The sequence below is a fragment of the Diadema setosum genome, chromosome 11 (genome assembly GCF_964275005.1).
Source record: "Diadema setosum chromosome 11, eeDiaSeto1, whole genome shotgun sequence".
Classification (NCBI taxonomy): Eukaryota; Metazoa; Echinodermata; class Echinoidea; order Diadematoida; family Diadematidae; genus Diadema; species Diadema setosum.
In genome coordinates this window covers 31,419,169-31,441,528 of record NC_092695.1, presented here as the reverse complement: position 1 = coordinate 31,441,528, position 22,360 = coordinate 31,419,169, and the positions used below count along the sequence as shown (strand labels likewise).

Sequence of the window (22,360 nt, the reverse complement as noted above, 5' to 3'; positions counted from 1 at the left end):
CAGTAAAATGAATGCTTCCATTTTGCTGCCTTCCTGCTGTAGATGTCAATGTCGACTGCAAGTACAGGGTTATAATCATATTTCAAACTACTACAGTACCAGTCCTGCAGTTTATTTATGCATTTACTACATCGTCCGGTTGTTTCCACTTCCTATATCGTAAACTACTGAGTATAGGCGAATCGGAGATGGCGAAATGGTACAGTAAAAGTCACTGCCTTTCTTTTCATGATTATAAACTAGACCTTGACCTAGATTAAAATCATACAGTGAGCGCGGACGGGAGATGAACTTACTGGTATGTTGTCTGATGCTTTGTCCTGCAGACTGCGTGCAAGCAATTGCAAGATATTGCTCTTTTGATGTAATCACCAAGTGACTGCAACCAAAATGAACGGGCAAGAAGATATCGAGACACTGTATTACCGTTAATCGGAGTATATACGTGCCCTATGTGAGCTCCAGTTGTCATGTCCACCGAATGGAATGAAATTCTCAAGTTCATATCACTGCCAAATACGCCGTGGTCTCGGGGGATCTAATGAAGCGACTAGGCGGAGACGTTCATGAGTGTTTCATTGCAGTATGAATTTAGCTTTTAGTTATAATTAATGATGGGGGTTGGAGTACCATCGCATTCTGACTGAAGTATACCCATTGGTGTCGGTGTCTGTGTTCGTGTCTCCATATTCGGCATCTCTTTTTATATCACGTGGGGTACAATACATAATTGCATAGGACTGAATTATGGAAGTGACGTCTACTCATTCTAGACGTTTGGTTTGCACAACACTTAGGGATATATATATATATATATATATATATATATATATATATATATATATATATATATATATATGTATATATATATGTACATGTATATATTCATATATTTATATACATATATATATATGTACATATATATATATATATATATATATATATATATATATATTTAATGTATATTACTATTACCCCTTCTTTATCACATTATTATCATCATCATTATTAATGATGTCACTAATATTTTCAATATTATTGATTAATAATAATAATACTATTATTATTAGTAGCAGTAGCAGTAGTAGTAGTATTGTCATTATCATTATCATCATCAGTATTACTATATTACTAACGTTATCATATTCATTTCAATATTGACTTTTAAATTTTGTAATTACTACTTTTATTGTTTATAACTATCTTCACCATCGTTATCATGTTGGTGGTCAGGGAACGTCGATAAAAGGATAATACTCTTTCAAATGAGTATTGCTACACCAGGATCATTGCCACTGATCTGAAAATAACGAGGGTCGTGGAAATGAAAATGAAATTAAAGTGCTGATCGCATCAGCATGTCGGTCTTGTTTCCAGCTCGAAGAATTTGTCATGAATCATCGCTCAAGCTCATCCAGAAAAGGCAATTGCTTTTTCAGTGAGATGTTCGTGTGCAAGAGAAGGCTAGATGGGATGTATAGTTGCGTTTGCAATTATGCATCCATGAAATTATGTGCGCGGTTTCTTAAATGCACTTTAACGCAAATTATACTGGATATTCACTTTCGTTCAATTACGCTTTTTAGAAAAGCGCCGCGTGTTTAGTTTAATTAAACGTCATTTAATCTCTTTCTTTTTACGAGGTATACTTGCTTAAGTTGAATCGTCATCAGCATAACCAATGTTGATCTTTTATGTAGCTATTTTTCAGGTGTATAATTTTCATACGCGAGTGTATGATTGATCAATATATTAGACATTGCATTATGAAAGAGATCTCAACACAAGTAATATTTGACAATTGATGGTTATTTCATACAAAATATTTTCATAATCCTTCAGTCATTAGTCATCCATCGTTGGTGTGCTCTTACAGCTGTGAACCACTGGACCTTGGAAATCTCATCAACAAATGTTTACCATCTGTTTTTCTTCTCGATGACAAAAACACAAATCAAAGAAAAAATGTCATCGTACATTCGCAATTTGTCAGCTTCTGCCGGGCAAGGTATAAATATGTTTTTCATGCATTTCTGAGTTTGAAATAAGTTCCCACACATACACACACAGTTTGCCTACATTAAACGAAATGTACATCTAGCATACGAAAAGAGAGAATCAAAGCATAAAAAGTCTGAAAATCCTCACAAATCCTCTTAAACCCAAGGATTTTCCATGGTTTCTGGATGACCTGGTGGCCAGTGTATATACTGTATATCCAGGACCTGTCTTTGCGGCATCAGTGCCTTATAGGGGTAAAGATCAGTAGTGCATGGTAGCAAAATGAAAGATGACATGTACCTCATAAAGATAATCTAATTTTTGTCGGGGTTGCATGATGAGACACATGAGTGAGATCATCTGGTAATCTATTTATGATTTCTGGTGATTTTCAGTAAAATAAGCCAAACGATGACTTATCTACAGCTACCTTCTTCCCCCTACGGATAACACGGAAATCTCGTTGGTAACATGACGTGACGTACTGAGTGTAAATTTCGTACGACGTGCACCTTGAGTACAAAACTTGACGTATCCCGTTTATATTTTGGCCATTTCTGAACCAATTTCTTTCAAACAAACGTCGTACGTGCTCGAAATTATTCTTTGCACATTAGTTCATGTAGTAATCATAATTTCTGCTGTCAATGTAGTTAACTATCCAAAGTGTCATATTTTCCACTTCTGATGTTCCGCTTTAAGTATAGATAAATCCAAACAAAGCTGGTATGAAATAAAATGCATGAAACAGCCACCAACGCCTTTGTTGACCCTTACGATATACCCGCTTTGATGTTACTCTTTATATATTGGTCAACATTTACAAAGAGAGAGTGAGAGAAAAAGAAAGAGGGAATTCACTAAGAGAGAGAAGAAGGATCGAGTTGGGAGAAAGACGGTTAAAAGAATTAAGAGAGAAAGGGAAAGACAATAGCTGATATTCGTTCAAACCTATTTCATTTCTGCAAAATTTCAGGATTTTTTCTTTTCGTTCAGGTCTTGCATGTTATGCTGCCTATTATTGTCTTTCTGTCCCACGTCCATGGAATTTTACTACATGTGGCTGAATTCTGACATGATCTAGCTTTACGAGAAGATAGATAGTGCATATCGTATGACGATTAGGCCTACGACCATACATTCAGAGAAATGTAATTCCATAATGCCAATATACTTCCTCTCTCTACCAATTATTTTTTACGACATGCTGTCAACCCTATTTTGAAAAGATGTCGATTAACAAATGAGTGCTAATTTCGTCATTCTCTCAGAGAACTAAACAAACGTATATAAGTACACGTTGGTAAGATTAAAAATGCATCTGTTTGCGTGTGGTTGAGTGTGTGTGTGTGTGTGTGTGTGTGTGTGTTTATGTGCTTTGCTGAAAATGCACTGAGTTACATTGTAATTAACAATGCCTGAAGAGACTCAATAATGACCATAGTCAGAAATTTGCAAAATATGATTCACGATCTCTTTTTTTTTCAGTAAGAAGGGGATCGTTCGCAATGATCTAGACAAAAAGTCTCCCTCACCCCCCCCCCCCCTTCTCCTTCCCTCAGAATGAGACGAACATTTTATTAATAACCCCACGCCTCATCGTCTTCTATTTCTCAAAAGTAAATGTGGGCCTTTGTAACCATAATGGTGAAACCTGTAGTCAATTATGTGGCTGGCGCGTTGACGATGGTGCTGGTCCGTCTTTGGGAGCTTCGAAAAAAAAAAACCGGTAAAAAGGGGATGAAAACACATCCATAGAAAAGCACTTCTCTAATGAGAATGCCGAGCACATCATGATGTTTCTAGAACAAGGATTATTACTTTAATGATGACTATCAGTCTATCAGAGCATAAGGAGAGAAAGAAAGAGAGGGGAAGGGGAGGGGAGGGAAGAGGGGGAGGGAAGAAGGGGGGGGGGGGGGGAGGGAGACCCGATGGGGAGAGGGAGGAAGAAGAGAAACATCAGGAAAAAGATAATGAAGACCATGTGCAATTTATTGGCGCCGTTTGTTTGTTTGTTTGGTTAAATTCTGGTAATGAGATGCTAGTTTCGGTATTACGAGGCTGAACTCTATTCACTGTATGTTTAGTGAAATGCCTAAAGTTGTAATTAAATGTTTGTCCAGATCTAAATACACACACACACACACACACACACACACACACACACACACACACACAAAGATAGTTAGCCTATAGATGAATGGGAGAGCATTTCATTTTGTCTGTATGCAGTTCTGAATATCTAGTAAAGGATCACAATATTAAAGATCAAAATTCTGGGGCTTAATCCTATCACTCTTAGTCTGAACACAACCTTTAGATACATTCATTTCAGTCATGGAAATGGGCTGGTCTATTAATATCATTCATTTATGTGGGCGTCGGGGATTGTAATTGTTTTGTGCTGGTATGTACAGGGTCATAATCATTTTGATAGATTTGAGCTCTCAAGAAAACTGTTTCTTATTATTGCTCATCCTTTCTTAATGTCCATGTTGTCTGGGATTGCATGCGGGGACTGGAAACGTGATCATACCGTGCTTTTGTGCGAAAAATGTTGATCGTGTCATAACTCTGTGCTCGATATTTCGCATTCCACGTAATGGAATATAATCTAGCATGTAGGTTACCCAGCGCAATACAATCGGAGTCATGCATGTTGTTTCAACAAATTCTTATTTCTATTTCAGTGGAGTAATCCAAAAGACAGATTTGTAAATCATATCACTGTTGTTTGTCTTGAAACAATCAAGTTCCAAGCCGGAAACTTAGTAAGTACATTTTGTTGTTGTTGCTGTTATTACAGGTGCATCAAAAGTTTAGTTTTTCTACCAACCTGTAAATGCGTCCACTGTACTGTTGGGATTAACAATAAAGATCCCAAAGGAGAGATTCATACTTTGACAACGAGTACTAGCTCACAATGCGATCCCAATATCCCATTATATACAAATGCTCTTTGACCGCATGGACAATGAGTAGGTCCTTGATACCGTCACCATTATTCAAGACAGGTAAATCTTCAGAAAATAACCTGATATCACTTTGCTGCTGATGCAACGTGATGGAGCCTCTTGTCTTTCCGGTTGCGTGTTCATTGCAATGATACGAAACGTTATGTAGGTAATTAACAGAGGTGATTAACATTTATCATTCTCTTCGATGACATTAATTAAGTCTCATGTCACGTTGTTTTGCGTACATGCCTGCTCATTTTCTTGTTGCCTGTAACGCCCTCCGGCAGGGCTCCGGCATTCCAAGACGGCACACCGAAATTTTTGCAGTCAGTAATCTATCATTCAACTGAGTAGATATCATAGTATTGCCACACTCACGATGAGAATATCACTTTTGCCCTCACATTTCACAACCTCCTGGGATGTTCTCTTCTATACTTCACGATAGGCATAATACCATTCCTCCATTTATCTCCTTTCTTTCTCTCCTGGACAACTGTTTCTATGGACGACTGAATAAAAAGATCATGGTCACAATCATAATCAGGGTCGTCTGTCCTGAATGACATGATTCATCTGGACGTGGCCGTCTCGCGACATATATGTATATGTATATGTATATGTATATGTATATGTATATGTATATGTATATGTATATGTATATGTATATGTATGTATTATGTATGTATGTATATACATACATATATATATATATATATATATATATATATATATATATATATATATATTTGATCATAGTAGGACCATGGAGGTATAAAGACCTATGCGCTTTCGCTCTCGGCGGGGTTCATCGGAATACCACCTGTTACGTCGATTCCCCTTGTTCAAGTTTGTCTTCCCCTATATCTTTCTTGGGCAGATAACGAAGTACAGATAATGGTAATTGTGTCAGAAAGTTTCATCGACCATGAATGTAATATAATATGCACGTCGATGCCTTTTCTTTGTGTGTGTGTGCGTGTGTGTGTGTGTGTGTGTGTGTGTGTGTGTGTGTGTGTGTGTATGTGTGTGTGTGTGTGTGTGTGTGTGTGTGTGTGTGTGTGTGTGTGTGTGTGTGTGTGTGTGTGTGTGTGTGTGTGTGTGTGTGTGTGTGGCTTTGCACCGCACAACGTTCATAGGCGGAATCGTTCCTATGCAAAAGTAATTACATTTGGGCCCAGGGCCCTGGTTTATGAAGAGTTAAAATTGATTATGTAGTTGATTTTAACTGTAGGTATATAGCAGCCTGTGTGGTAAGGAAATTTGAAATCGATTTTATCTTTTGCTAAAATGGGGCCCAGGTTTCCGTTCTCCTCACAGTGTTGCTATCATCTGAAGTACCCTGCTGCTCATACATTACGTCCTCCTTCCATCTGACAACTCTCTCCATTTTCCATTACCCTAAACTCAAGGTTGGGTATAGGGCACTCGCCCAATTTTCAGTAAGCTACAAGTAGTATGCGCATTGAGCAGTAGTTAATTTCCCTGTGTTAAAACCCCTAAAATTCCTGTGTTAAGCTAAGCCATTCGCGATGTTTACACAGCATGTTGTACTCTGCAGTTAGACATTTTCACCCTCCCTTCCTCATAAAAGTACCGACAGTCGAAGCAGATCCTTTATACGTGCCAATCCATTATCGTATAGTTTGCTTGTATATCAGGTCTCTGTGATAGAACCAAGTCTGTAATGGTCCGAGAACTCGTCTTCTTGACTTCTACCCCCTGGGGTCACAGAAAGCAAGACCGTGTGATGGGAGATCTTGTCTTCTCTTCTCTGACCCGGGAATTCAAGGAGCTATCGGTTCCCGGCTTTGGACTGACCTCCACCCCCTATAAAAAACAACAACAAACAAACAAAAAACAAAAACGAGAAAGAGATGAATTATCTCGTATTCTCGGCGGCACTTCTAGACATCCGTACCTATGTCATGGTCCGTTGCACCGTATGGGCTACATTAATAGAGTCATCATTCTCAGCGGGTCCATATTTCTGTTACTTTTGTGAGTGTCCAGCGTAATTCAGCTCTTGCTCTTGCGATGTAAGGAAACTCCACCTTTCATTTTATGTCATTTCGCTTATTTCATTTCCATCAAATGATTATAACATTTTAATATACTCGCACATGCACATTTCACGACTATTGTGATCCATTCACCCAGAGGGGGATATATTCTCCTTTTCTTACACTTCTTTTCATTTTGTTGATCGATTCACCAGCGGGTACTTTTTGAAGGCCTGTACCCATACTCCCTCGTCTTCCATGTCTGTTACCCGACGAAAACAAACTCCCTAAATATTTCATTTTCAGTATAATTAATTTCCAAACAAAATTAATGAAGATCACTCAGTGCAATAACGTAATGTCAATGAGTGGTGAAGACGCTTTGAAAGCCTCGAATAAAGGGGTTACGCCATTTCCTGACCCACTTTATCTGACACACTCTTTCTGACACACTTTTTTTGCCATTCACTTTGCACACGGGGCAGTTTTCATGAGACGGCGTCTGTTATTGGCTACTGTGCTAATGAATATTCAAGACTATGGTATGGCTTGTCGAACGTCGCGCTCAAGGCCGGCCAATAAGAGGCGGCCAGGAGCTGGTGAGCTGGAGGCGCGCGGCAATTTCTAACCTCATCCACGTGTAGGCCTTGCTACTACGTGGGCTTCCAGTACTTTTTTTTTTTTTTCAGCTGCTTAACCCATCCACGTACGGGCCTCTGTGTACTATAATCTTCGTGCCTGCCTAGTAAGTCGGCAGTGAACTTGGGCGCGATCTTCCCTACGGCGCGATCTACACGCGAAGGGTATTCATGCTCCCAACCCCCCCCCCCCCCCCCCGAGATAGCTCTGGAACATTCCATTCAATGACGGGGGTTTTATTTTGCAATGTTATCAAATAACTCTCATGTAAGCAAATTCTTGCCATAGCTAATCTATTTTAGAATAAAATCGTAATCCATCTATGATTAGATAACCTAATTCAAATTGGCAGAGACATAGAAAAATATTTGTTTTACAATCGTGATACGTTCAACTACTCATCTGTGCTGAAATCCGCATGTCTGCTCCACACATGTTATCGCTATCGCTCAAACTTCGATCGCGGTGCCGGTGGCTTGTGTGTGTTTACAACATGTGTGCATATGGAGGAAGCATGGGGCTGAAAAAACAGTACCACGTGGTGAGGTAAAAAACAAATCGGACGTAAGAAGTCGTACATTCGAGAGCTAAACAGACAAATAGCGAAAACAAAGTCCACTGAAAAGGTCTTGACACTGTAATGTATGTTCCAAATTCATGTCTGGCTTAGTTTCGAGAGAATTTTCTACACTTGTAAAGGTTTTCTTTGCAAGAGATCAGGAGTGAGATCGGTGAAGTAGCTAAACATGTACTCTATGTGACTGTTGGTGACTGTTGCATGCATGCTTGCACGTGGCTGGGAGAGTGCGGCAAGAACGCTAGGAATGCACCACCAGCACGTACGGTGGGCTGCAAATTCTTGGGGCAAAATTAGACTTCATTGTTCAGCCCGTCTAGTATTTATATATTCATAATAATTCTAATTCTTCATGAAATCACGATAAAAATTCTTCATATTTATATTCATAATACATTTAAGAAGCGTAATATGAAATATTTTGACCTTTTTTTTGAAATCCAAAGAAAAAAAAATGTTTTGAATAAAAAATTGATAATAAATAATAGTTCTTGACTCAAGTCTAAACTTCGTGCGTCTTCTTCCAGTTACCCCGCAGTTGCCCATGGATACGACGCATGAATAATCAGCTGTTTGCTGAGTCATTCCTACCCTACTGCCTCTGTTCGAATTGAGAGCGATTGTGATTTTATCGGTGGCATTTATAGTTTCATGACCTAATCCAATAAAACTAGACAAATTTAAACATCAAATGTTGTGACAGTTTTTGTCAGAATTTCCTATCAATATCACTTGTTGCCACGATAGTTTTGAGATTTCACTAGCTTCATTATCGAAGCTGTTCTGAGGCTGTTGGACATTTGAAAGAACTGCTTTGTAAGAAATCACCTTTTATTTATTATCTATTTTCACACACAAGAATTTTGATGACTTACATAATCTTTTAAAACTATTCTAATGTCATAATATTTCATGATGGTATGTGTTCTGTCTTTACATGGCAAGATGGGATTTTTTTTTCTTCCGTCCAGGGTCAAAGAAGGAAGTGACAGGAAGGAAACCAACACGATAGGAAGGAAATGAAAAGGATAGAATGAAACACCTGCTCAGCGGGCTCTTTTTTATTGATTTTTACAATGGTGAATGCAGTACATCAGAATTTAAGTAAATTTACAGTTCTAAATAATTTATCATTTGAAAAATGAGCAAAGAAAATGGGATATAATCGAGTTCTTAAAATGAAAACTAAATTAGCATCGCCATTTAGATCTAATATTTACTAAAGAATAGCCCTGAGGCAACCTTATTGTCAAGCTTTTGGTTGAGTTTCTTTAGAGAAACGAATTCTTGGAGCACTAAACCAAGTGAACAACCAAAAGGTAAAAAAAAAAAAACTGATTAAATGCAGGTCTCTAGGTCTAGACCACTCCTGTGCATGAGCGAGCAACAGCCCCCGTGGACAGTGTCACTCTCGTCCTTGGCCTAGGCTAGGCTACTCGTGTCGTTCTCGCCATCATCAATGATCAACGTCATGGTCACACGAAATAAATTGCATCATCAAAAGGGTTCGTATATCATCACCAGAATCATTATGATCATCATCACTATCATCTCAACCACAGCAAAACCCTGAATATCATTCCCACCATAGTCACTCCCAGCTCACAAAAACACATCAGCATACAGACATCGCAGACTTTGTAGCTAACTACGTTAGACTTTATCAATGTTAGTTGTACACAAAATGAAACGGAGGTGGAAAACTAGTAATGAATACACGGAGATCATCAACGATGGCATTTTACCGTAGAAAAAATACACTGAACATCTTGCACCGCAAAAAAAAAAAATAAAATAAAAAAAAAAAAATTGAGGTAAAAAACTACGTTGAGGAAAACTAGGGTGAAAACTCGCTGCTTGGAAGACGAACGATGAAGACACTGTACGGTAAAAATGCACACGGAAACAAACGAGTGGGTACCATGAATGTTCTCGCACACACGTAGATAATCTACATCGTGTTCAATCAAAAAACTCAACAAACACTCGAACAAAAACTCACCTCTAAATTGTTGCAAACGAGATAATCACTTCAAAAAATGGGGGAAAACACTTGTGGTAGTACGATTGTACTCTAAGAATAACAGAGATAAGATGATACGAAAGCAAAAGAGAGAAATGGACAGGAAACCTGCAGAAGTTATGCCACACTCACTGGCACTAAAACGCAATTCAACACACACACGCACACTGGTAATTAGATATCGTCATGGACCCCCTTGAGGAGATCGATATCACGCGTAAGTCAATAGCTAAAAGCCAATCACAGACACAGAATCAGACCGAGTGACTTATTATGAAAAAATTATCGCAAGGCTGATGAATATTCATTAGCACAGTTGCCAATAACAGAGGCCGTCTCATGAAAACTGCCCCGTGTACAAAATGAATGGCAAAAAAAGTGTGTCAGAAAGAGTGTGTCAGATGAAGTGGGTCAGGAAATGGCGTAACCCCGAATAAAGGCTCAATGCAGTGGGGCAAAAGCAATAATTATCATTGAAAAGCCCGGGGCAAAAGTGGGCCATGAAATACGCCTGTATTGTGATCTGCTTTCCCCCCTTAAATCATATTTCAACATATTGTTGAAACTGTGATATTTTTCCCCTTCTCATCCGAAGGATATTTATTTTTATCTTTTAGGCAGCAGCGCCGGATAGTCTACAACCCCCCCCCCCAAAAAAAAAAACAAAACCCAAAAAACAAAACAAAACCAAAAAAAAAAACACAAACAAACAAACAAACAAACAAAAACAACAACAAAAAAAAAAAAACAAAAAAAAAAAACAAAAACACAAAACGCCAACCAACCAACCAACCAACCAACCAAACAAACAAACAAACAAACAAAAAAACTATAAAAAAAATTTCGTAGTTTGCCTGACCATCGTAGGTGGCGTAGTACCTCCAAAAAAAGAGAGGCGAGTGGCGCTTCACTGCGAAACTAAAAGATGGCGCCACCCATGAAAAGACGATCGACCGTCAGGACGAATTGTAGAGAGAAATGCTCTGCAGATTCACGAGCGATGGAAGTCAAGGACAGACTTCGCCTCAATTTTGAATCCATTATCAATAAGGTATTTAGTATTATAGTAGCTGTGATTCATAAGCGCATATCGCGCAATGTTGTCATATAAGCAAGCGAAAGCGGTGGCCGCTGTATTTGTACAGTCCCATATACTGATATTTGAGTTTGTGCATGCATCTAGCTCAAATTTGTCTAACCAACTTGAACTTTGAACATTCTATTTCTAAAAAAGTCAGGGTTGCAAATAGTGAACATGAAGAAGGAGTAAGAAATGGGTGGTTAACCTAAGGGTTATTTTTGTCGTAATAGAAAAATGTCAATTTTGAGTGTTCCTTTGCTAGGTGTGGAAATAAAAGTGATGAGTCGAAAGAATAAATTTAAATCCTAATTTAACCGTTACCGTTAGTATAAATTTAGTAATTTAAAGATCTTTACTAGGTACGCCTAACGTTAGACTCTCCACTCCAGTAATTTTGTTACTAGACTAACAATGACAATAGTTAACATGACTACACATAAGTTGTTTGTCCAAAGTATGAATTTTAATCATGTAAATTTCACCTAATTTGTAGATCTACATGATCTAGGCCTAATTTAATTATTGCCATATTTTGATATTGGCTTCATAATCATAAATGAAATACAATTCCATGTGATGGACATAGAATCTAGTAGGGGCCTAGGCCTAATAATGTGAATACTGGGTTAGATTAACATGATTAAGATGTTCAAATACCTGTCTAAAGCTTCATCATGTTATGTATTCCACATCTGCATCAGCAGCATCAAGTTGGAATGCATTCCCTTCAATTTCTATGCATAAATTTGCATCCCATCTTTTTTCTTGTCTTTAAAGTATGACAAGCCCTTTGAAGATTCTCCAGTTGTGGACCTCAACCAGCTGGCAGTGGATAATGAAACTGGTAAGGTTTAAATTTGTATGCACATCCTTCTAAAGTAGGTATTAAAATTCATTTCATGACACAAAAACCTACACCAAGATTCGACCTCCCATGCCCAAACTTTACTCCACGCAAAAGCAAAGGTTTCTACATGTAGCAGGCAGTCAAATCTTGGACGCCGATGTGATTGAATTATGGGTGGCTTGCGTCGTATTAGTGCATGGGTACCCATACCAAAATTTGACCCCTGTGCCAAATCTGAACCCTTGTAGAATGGAAAGATTTCTACATGTAGCCGGTGGTTGAATTATGGATGGTGTTCAAATTTTGGATAGCTCACATATTACATGTATATTGTTACATTGTTCTTAGGAGTCAGTTTTTTTTTTTTTTTTTTTTTTCTAAATCTCTGAAGCATTAAAACAGTTTGATTATTACGCGATGAGTGTAAGTACTTTCCAAACATTTTCTGGCGAGTTGTCTGTCTATCTGTCCAATTCTTCTTCGTTCTTGTGTTTTATTCTGGAAATTCATTGGTGCATGTAACAAGTATTTTAACAATTGTTGGCAGTTCTGCTTATCAACTTCACTTCTACTTCTTCTATTGCTACTCCTGTTGTTGTTGACAATATTTGTTGGTGATCATGCAGGGATGTGACAGGGAAGTTTGATATGATTTGAGCCTTTTTTTGTCCCCGCCGAACGAGTTCGAGCTGGGGACTATGAAACGGGCTCCGTACGTGTGTGTGTCCGTGTGTCCGTCCGCGTGTCCGTGTGTCCGTGTGTGCGTCCATGTGTGATCAAAATGTTCAATTTGCTACACGTACTTCTCTGTCATTTATGAGCCGATTTTGATTCTGTTTGCTTTATATGAGAGCACTACATGGGAGCTTTGAAACTTCTACACAGAATTTCAGTTGTGACCTTTGACCTTGACCTTTGACCTATATTGTACATTTTGCTACAAAATGCTACTCCTTCACCATTTCTAACCCCATTTCGATTCCATTTGCTTTATGTGATGGCACTTGTGTAGGGCTTCAAAACTTCTACACAGAATTTTGACCTTTGACTTCTTTGACCTTTGACCTTGATTTTTTGACCTGTATTGTACATTTTGCTACAAAATGCTACTCCTTCGCCATTTCTAACCCGATTTTGATTCTGTTTGCTTTATGTGATGGCACTAGGTGAGGGCTTCAAAACTTGTACACAGAATTTTGACCTTTGACTTCTTTGACCTTTGACCTTGATTTTTGACCTATATTGTACATTGCATGGCTACAAAATGCTACTCCTTCGCCATTTCTAACCCGATTTCGATTCCGTTTGCTTTACTGTACAAGCTGAAATTTTCGCGTACAGATATTTTCGAGAATTGCTACTTGGAGGACATTTGCGCATGTTGTTAAATTCGCGGTCGCGAAGGTCTAACTGAACGTAACTATTTGTGCGTTGTTATTTTCGCGGTTCAAAGGCGATTCGCGAAATTCGCGAAAATAAAACTACCGCAAAAATTTCAGCTCGTACAGTATGTGATGGCACTAGGTGAGGGCTTCAAAACATGTACACAGAATTTTGACCTTTGACCTTGATTTTTGACCTGTATTGTACATTTTGCTACAAAATGCTACTCCTTTGCCATTTCTAACCCGATTTCGATTCCGTTTTCTTTATGTGATGGCACTAGGTGAGGGCTTCAAAACTTCTAAACAGAATTTTGACCTTTGACTTCTTTGACCTTTGACCTTGATTTTTGACCTACATTGTACATTGCATGGCTACAAAATGCTACTCCTTCGCCATTTCTAACCCGATTTGGATTCCGTTTGCTTTATGTGATGGCACTAGGTGAGGGCTTCAAAACTTCTAAACAGAATTTTTGACCTTTGACTTCTTTGACCTTTGACCTTGATTTTTGACCTACATTGTACATTGCATGGCTACAAAATGCTACTCCTTCGCCATTTCTAACCCGATTTCGATTCCGTTTGCTTTATGTGATGGCACTAGGTGAGGGCTTCAAAACTTGTACACAGAATTTTGACCTTTGACTTCTTTGACCTTTGACCTTGATTTTTGACCTGTATTGTAAATTTTGCTACAAAATGCTACTTTCGGCGGGGACATATATTACGCACCGCGTAATTTCTACTTTTCCTTGTTTTCTCTCTGCCAAAATATATGTTTTTTTCAGATATGTTTTTTCTTTTTTCTTTTTTTTTTGAGTTGAAATAAAAGTGTTTGAAGATCATGTGCAGCATTTTCTATAGTTCAGAACTTTACAAAATGTTGTTGATTTAACTTGAACATGCCATGTCTTTCATTTTTTGTTTGTAGAATCTCAAAAGCTGAACTTCTTTCAGCCGTTTGGATGGACTGTCCTCGCAACTGATCTGAAAAAAGGTAGTGTTGTATACATGTACTCCTTGATGTATCATAAAGATTAGGAAACATTCCCTATGAAATATACAAATGTGTACCTTGTTCTGACAGTGATAGAAATGTATTTTTCTGAACAAAAAGTGGATCACAGGAATTAATGTTATTCTCCAACGATTATCATCATGGCACTCATTTCATACAGTGTACTTTAGAAGGAGGTTCAAGGGATGGAGTCACAACAGTCTTATTCCCTTTGATCCCATGTTTGATACCGTCACTGAAAAATATTTGAAGTATGTGCCAACCTTGATCTTCCCTGCTGATAGAAAGACAATGGATTCATGTCTAATTGCATAATGACCAACCACTCTCAGAGGGAGATATGTTGTTATGGTTTATTTGGTCCTTACTTTTTGCCATCCTTATAAAATATGAGCGGTACATAATGGTAAAGACACAAGGATGCACAAATAGAAATTGTACAAAGATTGCTGAAATAAAATTCAAATGACTTGACTGGACATGTCTGAACACCAATCTGACATAAAGAACCATACTTGAGGCATATACCATATTAGTTTCATTTGCTGCAGTTAATTGGCACAGTGATGAATCGGCTTTCCAGGAGGGCACAGTTTTTAACACTTTCACAACATACACCTCAGATTTACACTTATGCACATATTCTGGATGAAATTGACTATTGTTATATGCTTTACCATTAGATAAAATTTAATTTGATTTGATAATTTAACAAGTAAGATATACCCAACATGATGTCACCATTCAGAGCAGTCAGTGCACAGACTATTGTATGTATACCTTCCGAGGTAAGTAGAGTGTGAAAGACTGAAGTGTCTCGACCTCAATAGAAGCTGATAATCTCACTGTTTGCTTGTTTGTTTTTTGTTTTCAATTTGCCAGGATTAAAGAGGAAGGGAGGTGTAAGTTCAGACAGTGCCTTGGGATCCACTATCTCTTCGTCCAAGACATCATCCTTTTTCACTGATGAGGAAACAAGAGGAGAAGATGGAATTTTCCCACTGGTAAGATTCTATTTTTGTTTGTTTTGTCTTTGTGGCATGGAGAGTAACATTGTCTAATATTAAAAATTGCATGATATCAGTTTATGAGCTGAAGCTTTGTGTATGAGAACATTACAACCATGCAGTCCTCAACTGCCCCTCCCCTCGCAAAGTGGAACCAACAAATCATGCAATTATGAAAGCAGAATATAAAGCAAGTGATCAGTCCTCTTCTCTTGTTCTTCATATGGGACAATGTGCCTGGTTGATCTCGATGCTGACTATTACTGAGTCACCTGGAGCAAACCATGAGGGGTCGGCATTATACACCCGATATCTGCAGTGGGTGCATAGGGTGGACCATGGACTGGGTTAGCACCCTGCTCTTTGCAAGCAAGTGCTGTGGGATCCTTTACACATGTAAGACCTAACTCCCTCCTCACACAAGGGTCCTCCATTTAATGTTGTATCTGAGGGATAGAAGAGATCAGTAAAAGTAATAGAACTGATTGAAATTGAGTGGACTGATTCACATATGTTTCCAAACTTATACACTGTATTGATATGAATTCTGTCGTTGTTCCTCCAGCAAAACCTTGACTTCACGAATGACACTTCCTCTGCTTTGGGTACACTCATGCGCTACAAGTACAACTCCTTCAGTGCACATCCAGAAATTATTGGAATGGAAAGAGGTAAAACTTGGACTTTACTCAGTTTACTGTAAAAGTGGATATTTTCGCGCGACTAATTTTTCGTGCTCAACCGGGTATTAAAGAAGAGTTTTGTGTGTTTTTAATTCCGCGGAATCAAGACATCAACTACTGGAACATTTGGCAAGCAAAAATATTCGTGTGTTTTCATTTTCGTGCTAGTTTCTGGTTGTGTGAAATGCGCGAAAATTTCTACTTTTACAGTAATTCAAGTTTTAAGTATGTGTAGCAGAACATATACTCTGCAATAATCAAAAGTACACTGTAGTTATGTGCTTGATTTCTATAAATCTGGTGTGAAAACTCACATGATATAGGTGATGAAGTCATAATCCAATCATTCATTCAAATAGACATCTTGAGCTACAACAGGATTGTTTGAAGTCACCACAAGCTGACCAGTCTCTCCTTGATTAACTAAAATGTGATGAGATGACATTTCAGCATACTGCTACAATTTGCAATCTGTTATTAACTTCTTTATGTTACTTCAGGTCAATAGATAAGAATGAAAGCAATATGTTTAGAAGTGTCTGTCTTTACACTGGAGATGCAGACTAGATTAATTCAAAATGGTGAAATATCCAGTGCTGACACATTTATTTGCTGCAAATATTCAACTTTGATATACAATTAATGCAAACATCCAGTTCATCTATTAAAACTCATGAAATCTTCTTCTCATGGTAATGTCAGTGATATACCAGTACGTGATTGTCTCATTTACGAAGTTCAAAATAAAACTGTTTCATTTCATACGAGTGAAAATTATATCTAAAGAAGTTGAAAGGAGCAGAGATTGCAAATAATTTGTGTAAAGAAAGAGAATATCCTGTACAGTTTATTCAAATTATGTAGCCTGTATAATTGACAATAACAACTTTTTTTCACTATGTGATTCGTTGTCTTGTCATATGAATTGGGTATCAACAGACCTTTTTGTGATATTCCTTTACCCTGTTGTCAGGTGAAGGCAGGCTTTCTTCTGCTGACTTGTCAGATGAATCAGAAGATGATCTGGAATCAGTGTGCAGTGGCCCAACAAATACACCCGAGGCTGACAGATGGAGTGGAAAATATGTTCCAAGACATGAAGATGCCAGGGAAGATGTCTTTAGAGATGACAGAGATTCTCTGACAAGAGAGGAAGCTATCAGTCAAAGCAGACAGTCCCATTCTCCCAGTGACAACATGCAAGTGACCAGTTTGAGTGATGATGCATTCCAGGATGCCTGCATCCAAGATTCTACTCCCATCTTGGATGATGATGATGAGCATCCTACAGCAGCTGTGGCTCATACTGGTCAAGAGGAAGAGAGCCAGGAGTCCTCAACAGAAGATCTGTTTCCACTGAGTGATGACGAGACTGAAGACGGTGACGAGCTTGTTGAAGAAGAGGTGTCTCTTGCTCAAGTGAAGGCTAGGTTTGTGAGGAAACTCAAGTCAATCCTTGTTGAAAACAATGGGGATAGTGCCACAGATGATGCCTCCGTTTCAACAGAAGAGACATCAGGTGCACCCATCCATAAGAGGAGCTCCGTTCTTCGTGAGCAAGACTTTGAACAGTTAAATAGGGCAGAGGGAGAGTCCATGAGGAACACATCAAGAAGAGCTCTAAGTTTTCCTGGAAAGTCAGACATTGTCCAAAGAACTTGTGTAAGCAACAGTGGAGAGATAGATGACCTGTCTTCAGAAGACTCACCATGCCTTGCACACAATGGGAGCACTATTTTAGCAGGCCATTTTGATGAAAGTGACTTTGACTTGCCTGGAGATGCTGATGCTGCTACTGATAGTACTGGTCATGCAAGAGAGAGCGGTATTGAGCTGGTGAAGTGTCCTGGAGGGCAGATGGAACTGGCCACATTTAAAAGTGACCACAGGAAGGAAGATCATGCAGCACCTCCTGCCTCACCTTTGCCACAGAAATGGAATGTTCCAGGTGATCATGAAGATCATGGATCAGACTATGTCAGAGAGTCATGCAGCAAACTTTTGAGGACTCCTAAAACACCACATAGTAGAAATGGGGAAAAGTCCCGGGGCAAAGCATTCCAATACCCTCGTGGATGTGACAGAATGAAGGGTAGGAGTTCCTCTGAAGATATCCTTAGCAACATCATGGACTTCTTCAAGTCTCCCTTACCACAGCTGTTAAACAGACCAATGCCGGTCTTATCATCAAAGGCAGAGGGTACCAGCAGGACTGCCAAGGGCAGGAGGGTTGGTAGGGGTTTAGCTTTCAGCCCGCACAGGGAGACGTTGACAAACGACCTTGTGACAGACACTCGAAATTCAGCAGCTTCCACTGACAAACAACACCATGAATCTCCTAACCAGGGTTCTCAGGAAAATGTTAGAGATCATTCAGAGACTGACAGGAAATCCAACACGTTTGTTATTGCTGAGAATAAAAACGAGCTGGAGAAAAGTTTGCCTCAATGGCATTTATCCAAATTGCAAGCAGCCGAGTTATGTTCCAGTGGTGAGGACGACGAAAGCAACGTGTCACTTTTAACTAACAGTAGCACTGATGACCCGAAGATGGCGGAGTCATTATCTGGACAGGAATGTACACTGGAGACCATGACAACTCCCTCTCCTTTTCAGAGGTCTTCACAAAATCTCACAAGGTTTGCCAGGACCCCAAGCATCACCTCGCCATTTGGCCACATGACGTTGGATTCTGCTGCAAAATCCCCATATAACATAGTTAGCATGAGGAGAGATGAGAAACAAAAGCCAACGTCAAGAGGCCTTGAGTTTCAAGAGGAGCAGAAAGAATGTGTGCAATCAAGAAATGCCCTGAGAAAGGACATGGAAATATTGGTCTTTAGCAGTGATGATGACGACAGTGACACTGATGGAGAAGAGATTGAGGATTTGATAAAAGTGTCTCCAGAGCCAAGGAAACCAAACTACCACAAGCCTGAGGTCCAGATTAAAAAGCATGTAAATGGAGATTGTAAGCTATCCCTGAGTACAAAGTATACCTCTGAACAACTGACTCTGCCTGAGCGAAAGCTGTTTACATCTGGAAAGCAGCACATCCAGGATTTCAGGTGCTCCGAGGATGATCTTGGTGCAAGTGCCTGCATGAAGTCAAACCTGCATGAATCATCATTTGTGCATAATCACTCTTCTAAGAGCAGAGGAAGCAAGGCGAAGGGAGCCGAAGATGATTTGTTTCAAGCCCGCAGACTTTGTGGAACCAGTGAACACAGACCATTCAAAGAGGAGAAAGGAGCAGAAAATATAAAGTCAGAAAGGCCAAAAAATCCTGCAAGTGGGTCTTCTTACCTCTCCAAATTAGCTGATGGCCCTCCCTGTTCAGACAGCAAACAAACCACTTCTCAGAAATATCATCCTCATAGAGGCTGTAATGGGTCTGATGCTGTAGGTCAGAAAGACCATGTGCGCTACCGTCCTAGTCAGAGAGACTCATCAAAAGACAAAGATGGCAAGCGACCGGCTCATGTAGGGCACAGGATACAGAAGAATGCTGCACTAGATCAAACAAAACAGAAATGTTACCAGTTGAAGGAGTCCCACAGCAACTTTCGGTACCACAAACCGACAGGTAAGAGCAGCGCTAGTGATAGAATACCAGAACCCCAAACTGGCAGGAGAAGCTCGGAGCAGGAGGAGGGATTTGATGGCCATATGTCATTTCTGTCTTCCACAAGGATTGACGTCAATGGCTCCGGTGATGTCAACTGTGCCAACAAATACAACAGCTGCTGTGAGTCTGCATCTTATGATAACCGACAACGAAGGAATCACCACCTAGAAGATGAGGTAAAATCCAGGAGGAGAAAGCAGTCTTGTCTTCAGGGGCAGTCAAGATCGCGCACAAAAGAAGAAGGCCACCAAAGTCATGGAAGACAAGAAGGTACATGTACTTACTTTTCTTAAAATTGCACGGTATAACCTGCCATTCGCAGATCGTTTTCTCAGCGATCAGTGTTGACTTAAATGGAATCAAGTCAATGTCGTCACTTTGTTGTATCTGAGCTCATTAAGATGAAATCCCCCTGGATTGGCATAGAAGTCGTTTTGGAGGAATTTTAGTTAGCTCATCCTGTATGCCTTTATAACATGCAACATATCATAGGTGCATTAGTCAATGCCAGTGCCATTGTGGTTAAGTGTTGTTTGTACCTCTAGATGTTATTTTGTCCATTACTTTTTTTTATTGAATTGGAACAACTCTATAAACATATCATGCAGAGACTTCAACTCTTTTGCTTTTAGCAGGAGATCTCCCACTTTGAGGCCATTTTCTCAATATCTCCCACTTTACCCACTTGGGTTTGAATTTCTCCTGTTCTAACTGTGTGCCTCCCTCTCAAGATGTGTTTTCTTCTGCTTTAAACTTAAATTTCTCCCACTCAACTTTCTTTTTGTCATATACAGTCAACCTTGCTTGAGTCAAATAATCACCTAAGCCGAAGGTTTTTTCAAGTCCTCTCCTCTTCATATTCTGTTGCTTTTTATCCCTCATAAGTCAAATTTTCTCTAAGTCAAAGCTGTTTCTTCAGTCTAAATAGATTCAACTAGGTAAGGTTGACTATGCTTTAAAAATGGCTGAGAAAGCACCAGAGAGCATTTATGATACATGTACTACGTGTCCAGGTCTCTGGAGTTGGCCCTGAACCCAGGCTGTAAAGGATGTTGCATTCCGAGCTTGTGATGTGTGTATGTTCGTGCAATCAGAGTCTCCAGTCTGCTAAGGGGTTCGGGCAGGGAAAGTCTCCTGTTCAAGGTGCTTGGGGTTGGAGTCTCAGATCATGGACTGTATTCGTGAAGCTTGAAAGTAAAAGGAAAAGTCCAACTAATTTGAATGTGTTATTACATTTTTGGCTAGATGTAGTTGAGGTCAGGACAGACATTACCAAAGACAAGTTATTTAAATAGAAAGGGAAATGCATTTATCAGTTCAATTTTCAGCATGCTATTCATCATGAACTATCTATAAGTCATTGAAAATTCTCTTTTTCCATTGCGTGTTGCTCTGCCAGCCACAAATGGATCCACTCCCTCCAAGCGTAGGCGACTTGGTTCCACCACTGACAGAAGCACAGGTCCTCCAGCAGGGAGAAGTCCTCTGAGGGGGAGAAATCCATCCTCAAAAGTACATACACCCCGAAGCAGTTCACACAGTGAACGTAGAAACTCATGCAACACCCCAAGGAAGTTGCAGTTGAATTCACAGAGATCTTGTGACTCGTTCATTCACACTGATAGTGATGTGAGCCTGGAAAGTGAGTGGAGAACTACTACTAAAAGGGAAAAGAGGGACAGTAAGGGAAGGGGAAGTGAAGAAAGTTGCCCTGAGATGCTCCTTGCTTCACCAACCTCCTCATCCTCATCCATGCAGTCATCATTCTCATCCGTGTGCCAGGGCCCAGGCAGATGCAAAAAGACGATATGCTTTAAGTGTGCGATGGCATGATCACAGCATCAAGGGTTTATTGGAGAGAATAATGGAAAAATATTTTGCTCATTGAAAGGAATGTTTCACTGATGACTGACTGCAATAAAATGTAACTGATGGTGCTGAAGCTGGCATTTGTTGATGTATTTGCTCAGGACATTTGGCTGGCCTTGCTTATGTTGCATTCATAAGGACCTAGAAATAATTTGACTTTTTAGTTTTTATTGCAAATGCTGGATTTCAACTCTGCTGAAGTTGATATCTGCCTGTCTTCTACACCAAAGGAAACATGACTGCAGTGAAATATATTTGTGTTTTTTTAATGCCTTTTAAATGTAAATTAATCAACAATGTTAGAAAAGATTTGGTCCTACTCTCAATGATGATTATAGCAGTGAGAGAGAACCAAGTTTAGCATTCCAGTGCAAGTCTTTCAAAAATATTAACGCACATGCCAATACCTACTGCCTCATGAGTCAATGACATATCTAATTTCTTTATGTAGTGGTGAATTTTTTTAAAAGACATGATGAACTTGTCTCCTTGACAAACTGTGTACTGTATTTGACTGTGCCCACTAGATAATCGAGCTATTCGTCATACAAATTGTTATGTCTGTCTTTTACTGTTCATCAGCAAAGAAAGGGAGGGATTAAAGGCTAGTTTTCTGGTGGCCTGTTGTAGGAAAAAAGA

General features: G+C 39.3%; 1 protein-coding gene across 1 annotated transcript; it reads left to right on the top strand.

Annotated features, from left to right (window-relative positions):
- Nucleotides 1–11,156: 11,156 nt before the first annotated feature.
- LOC140235428 (uncharacterized) lies at nucleotides 11,157–21,685 on the top strand. Its single transcript, XM_072315454.1, has 7 exons — nucleotides 11,157–11,254; nucleotides 12,062–12,128; nucleotides 14,448–14,513; nucleotides 15,417–15,538; nucleotides 16,107–16,212; nucleotides 17,198–20,122; nucleotides 21,252–21,685. Exons 1-7 carry the CDS (start codon nucleotides 11,204–11,206, stop codon nucleotides 21,683–21,685), a joined length of 3,771 nt encoding a protein of 1,256 aa, XP_072171555.1. The 5' UTR covers nucleotides 11,157–11,203.
- The last annotated feature ends 675 nt before the right edge of the window (nucleotides 21,686–22,360 follow it).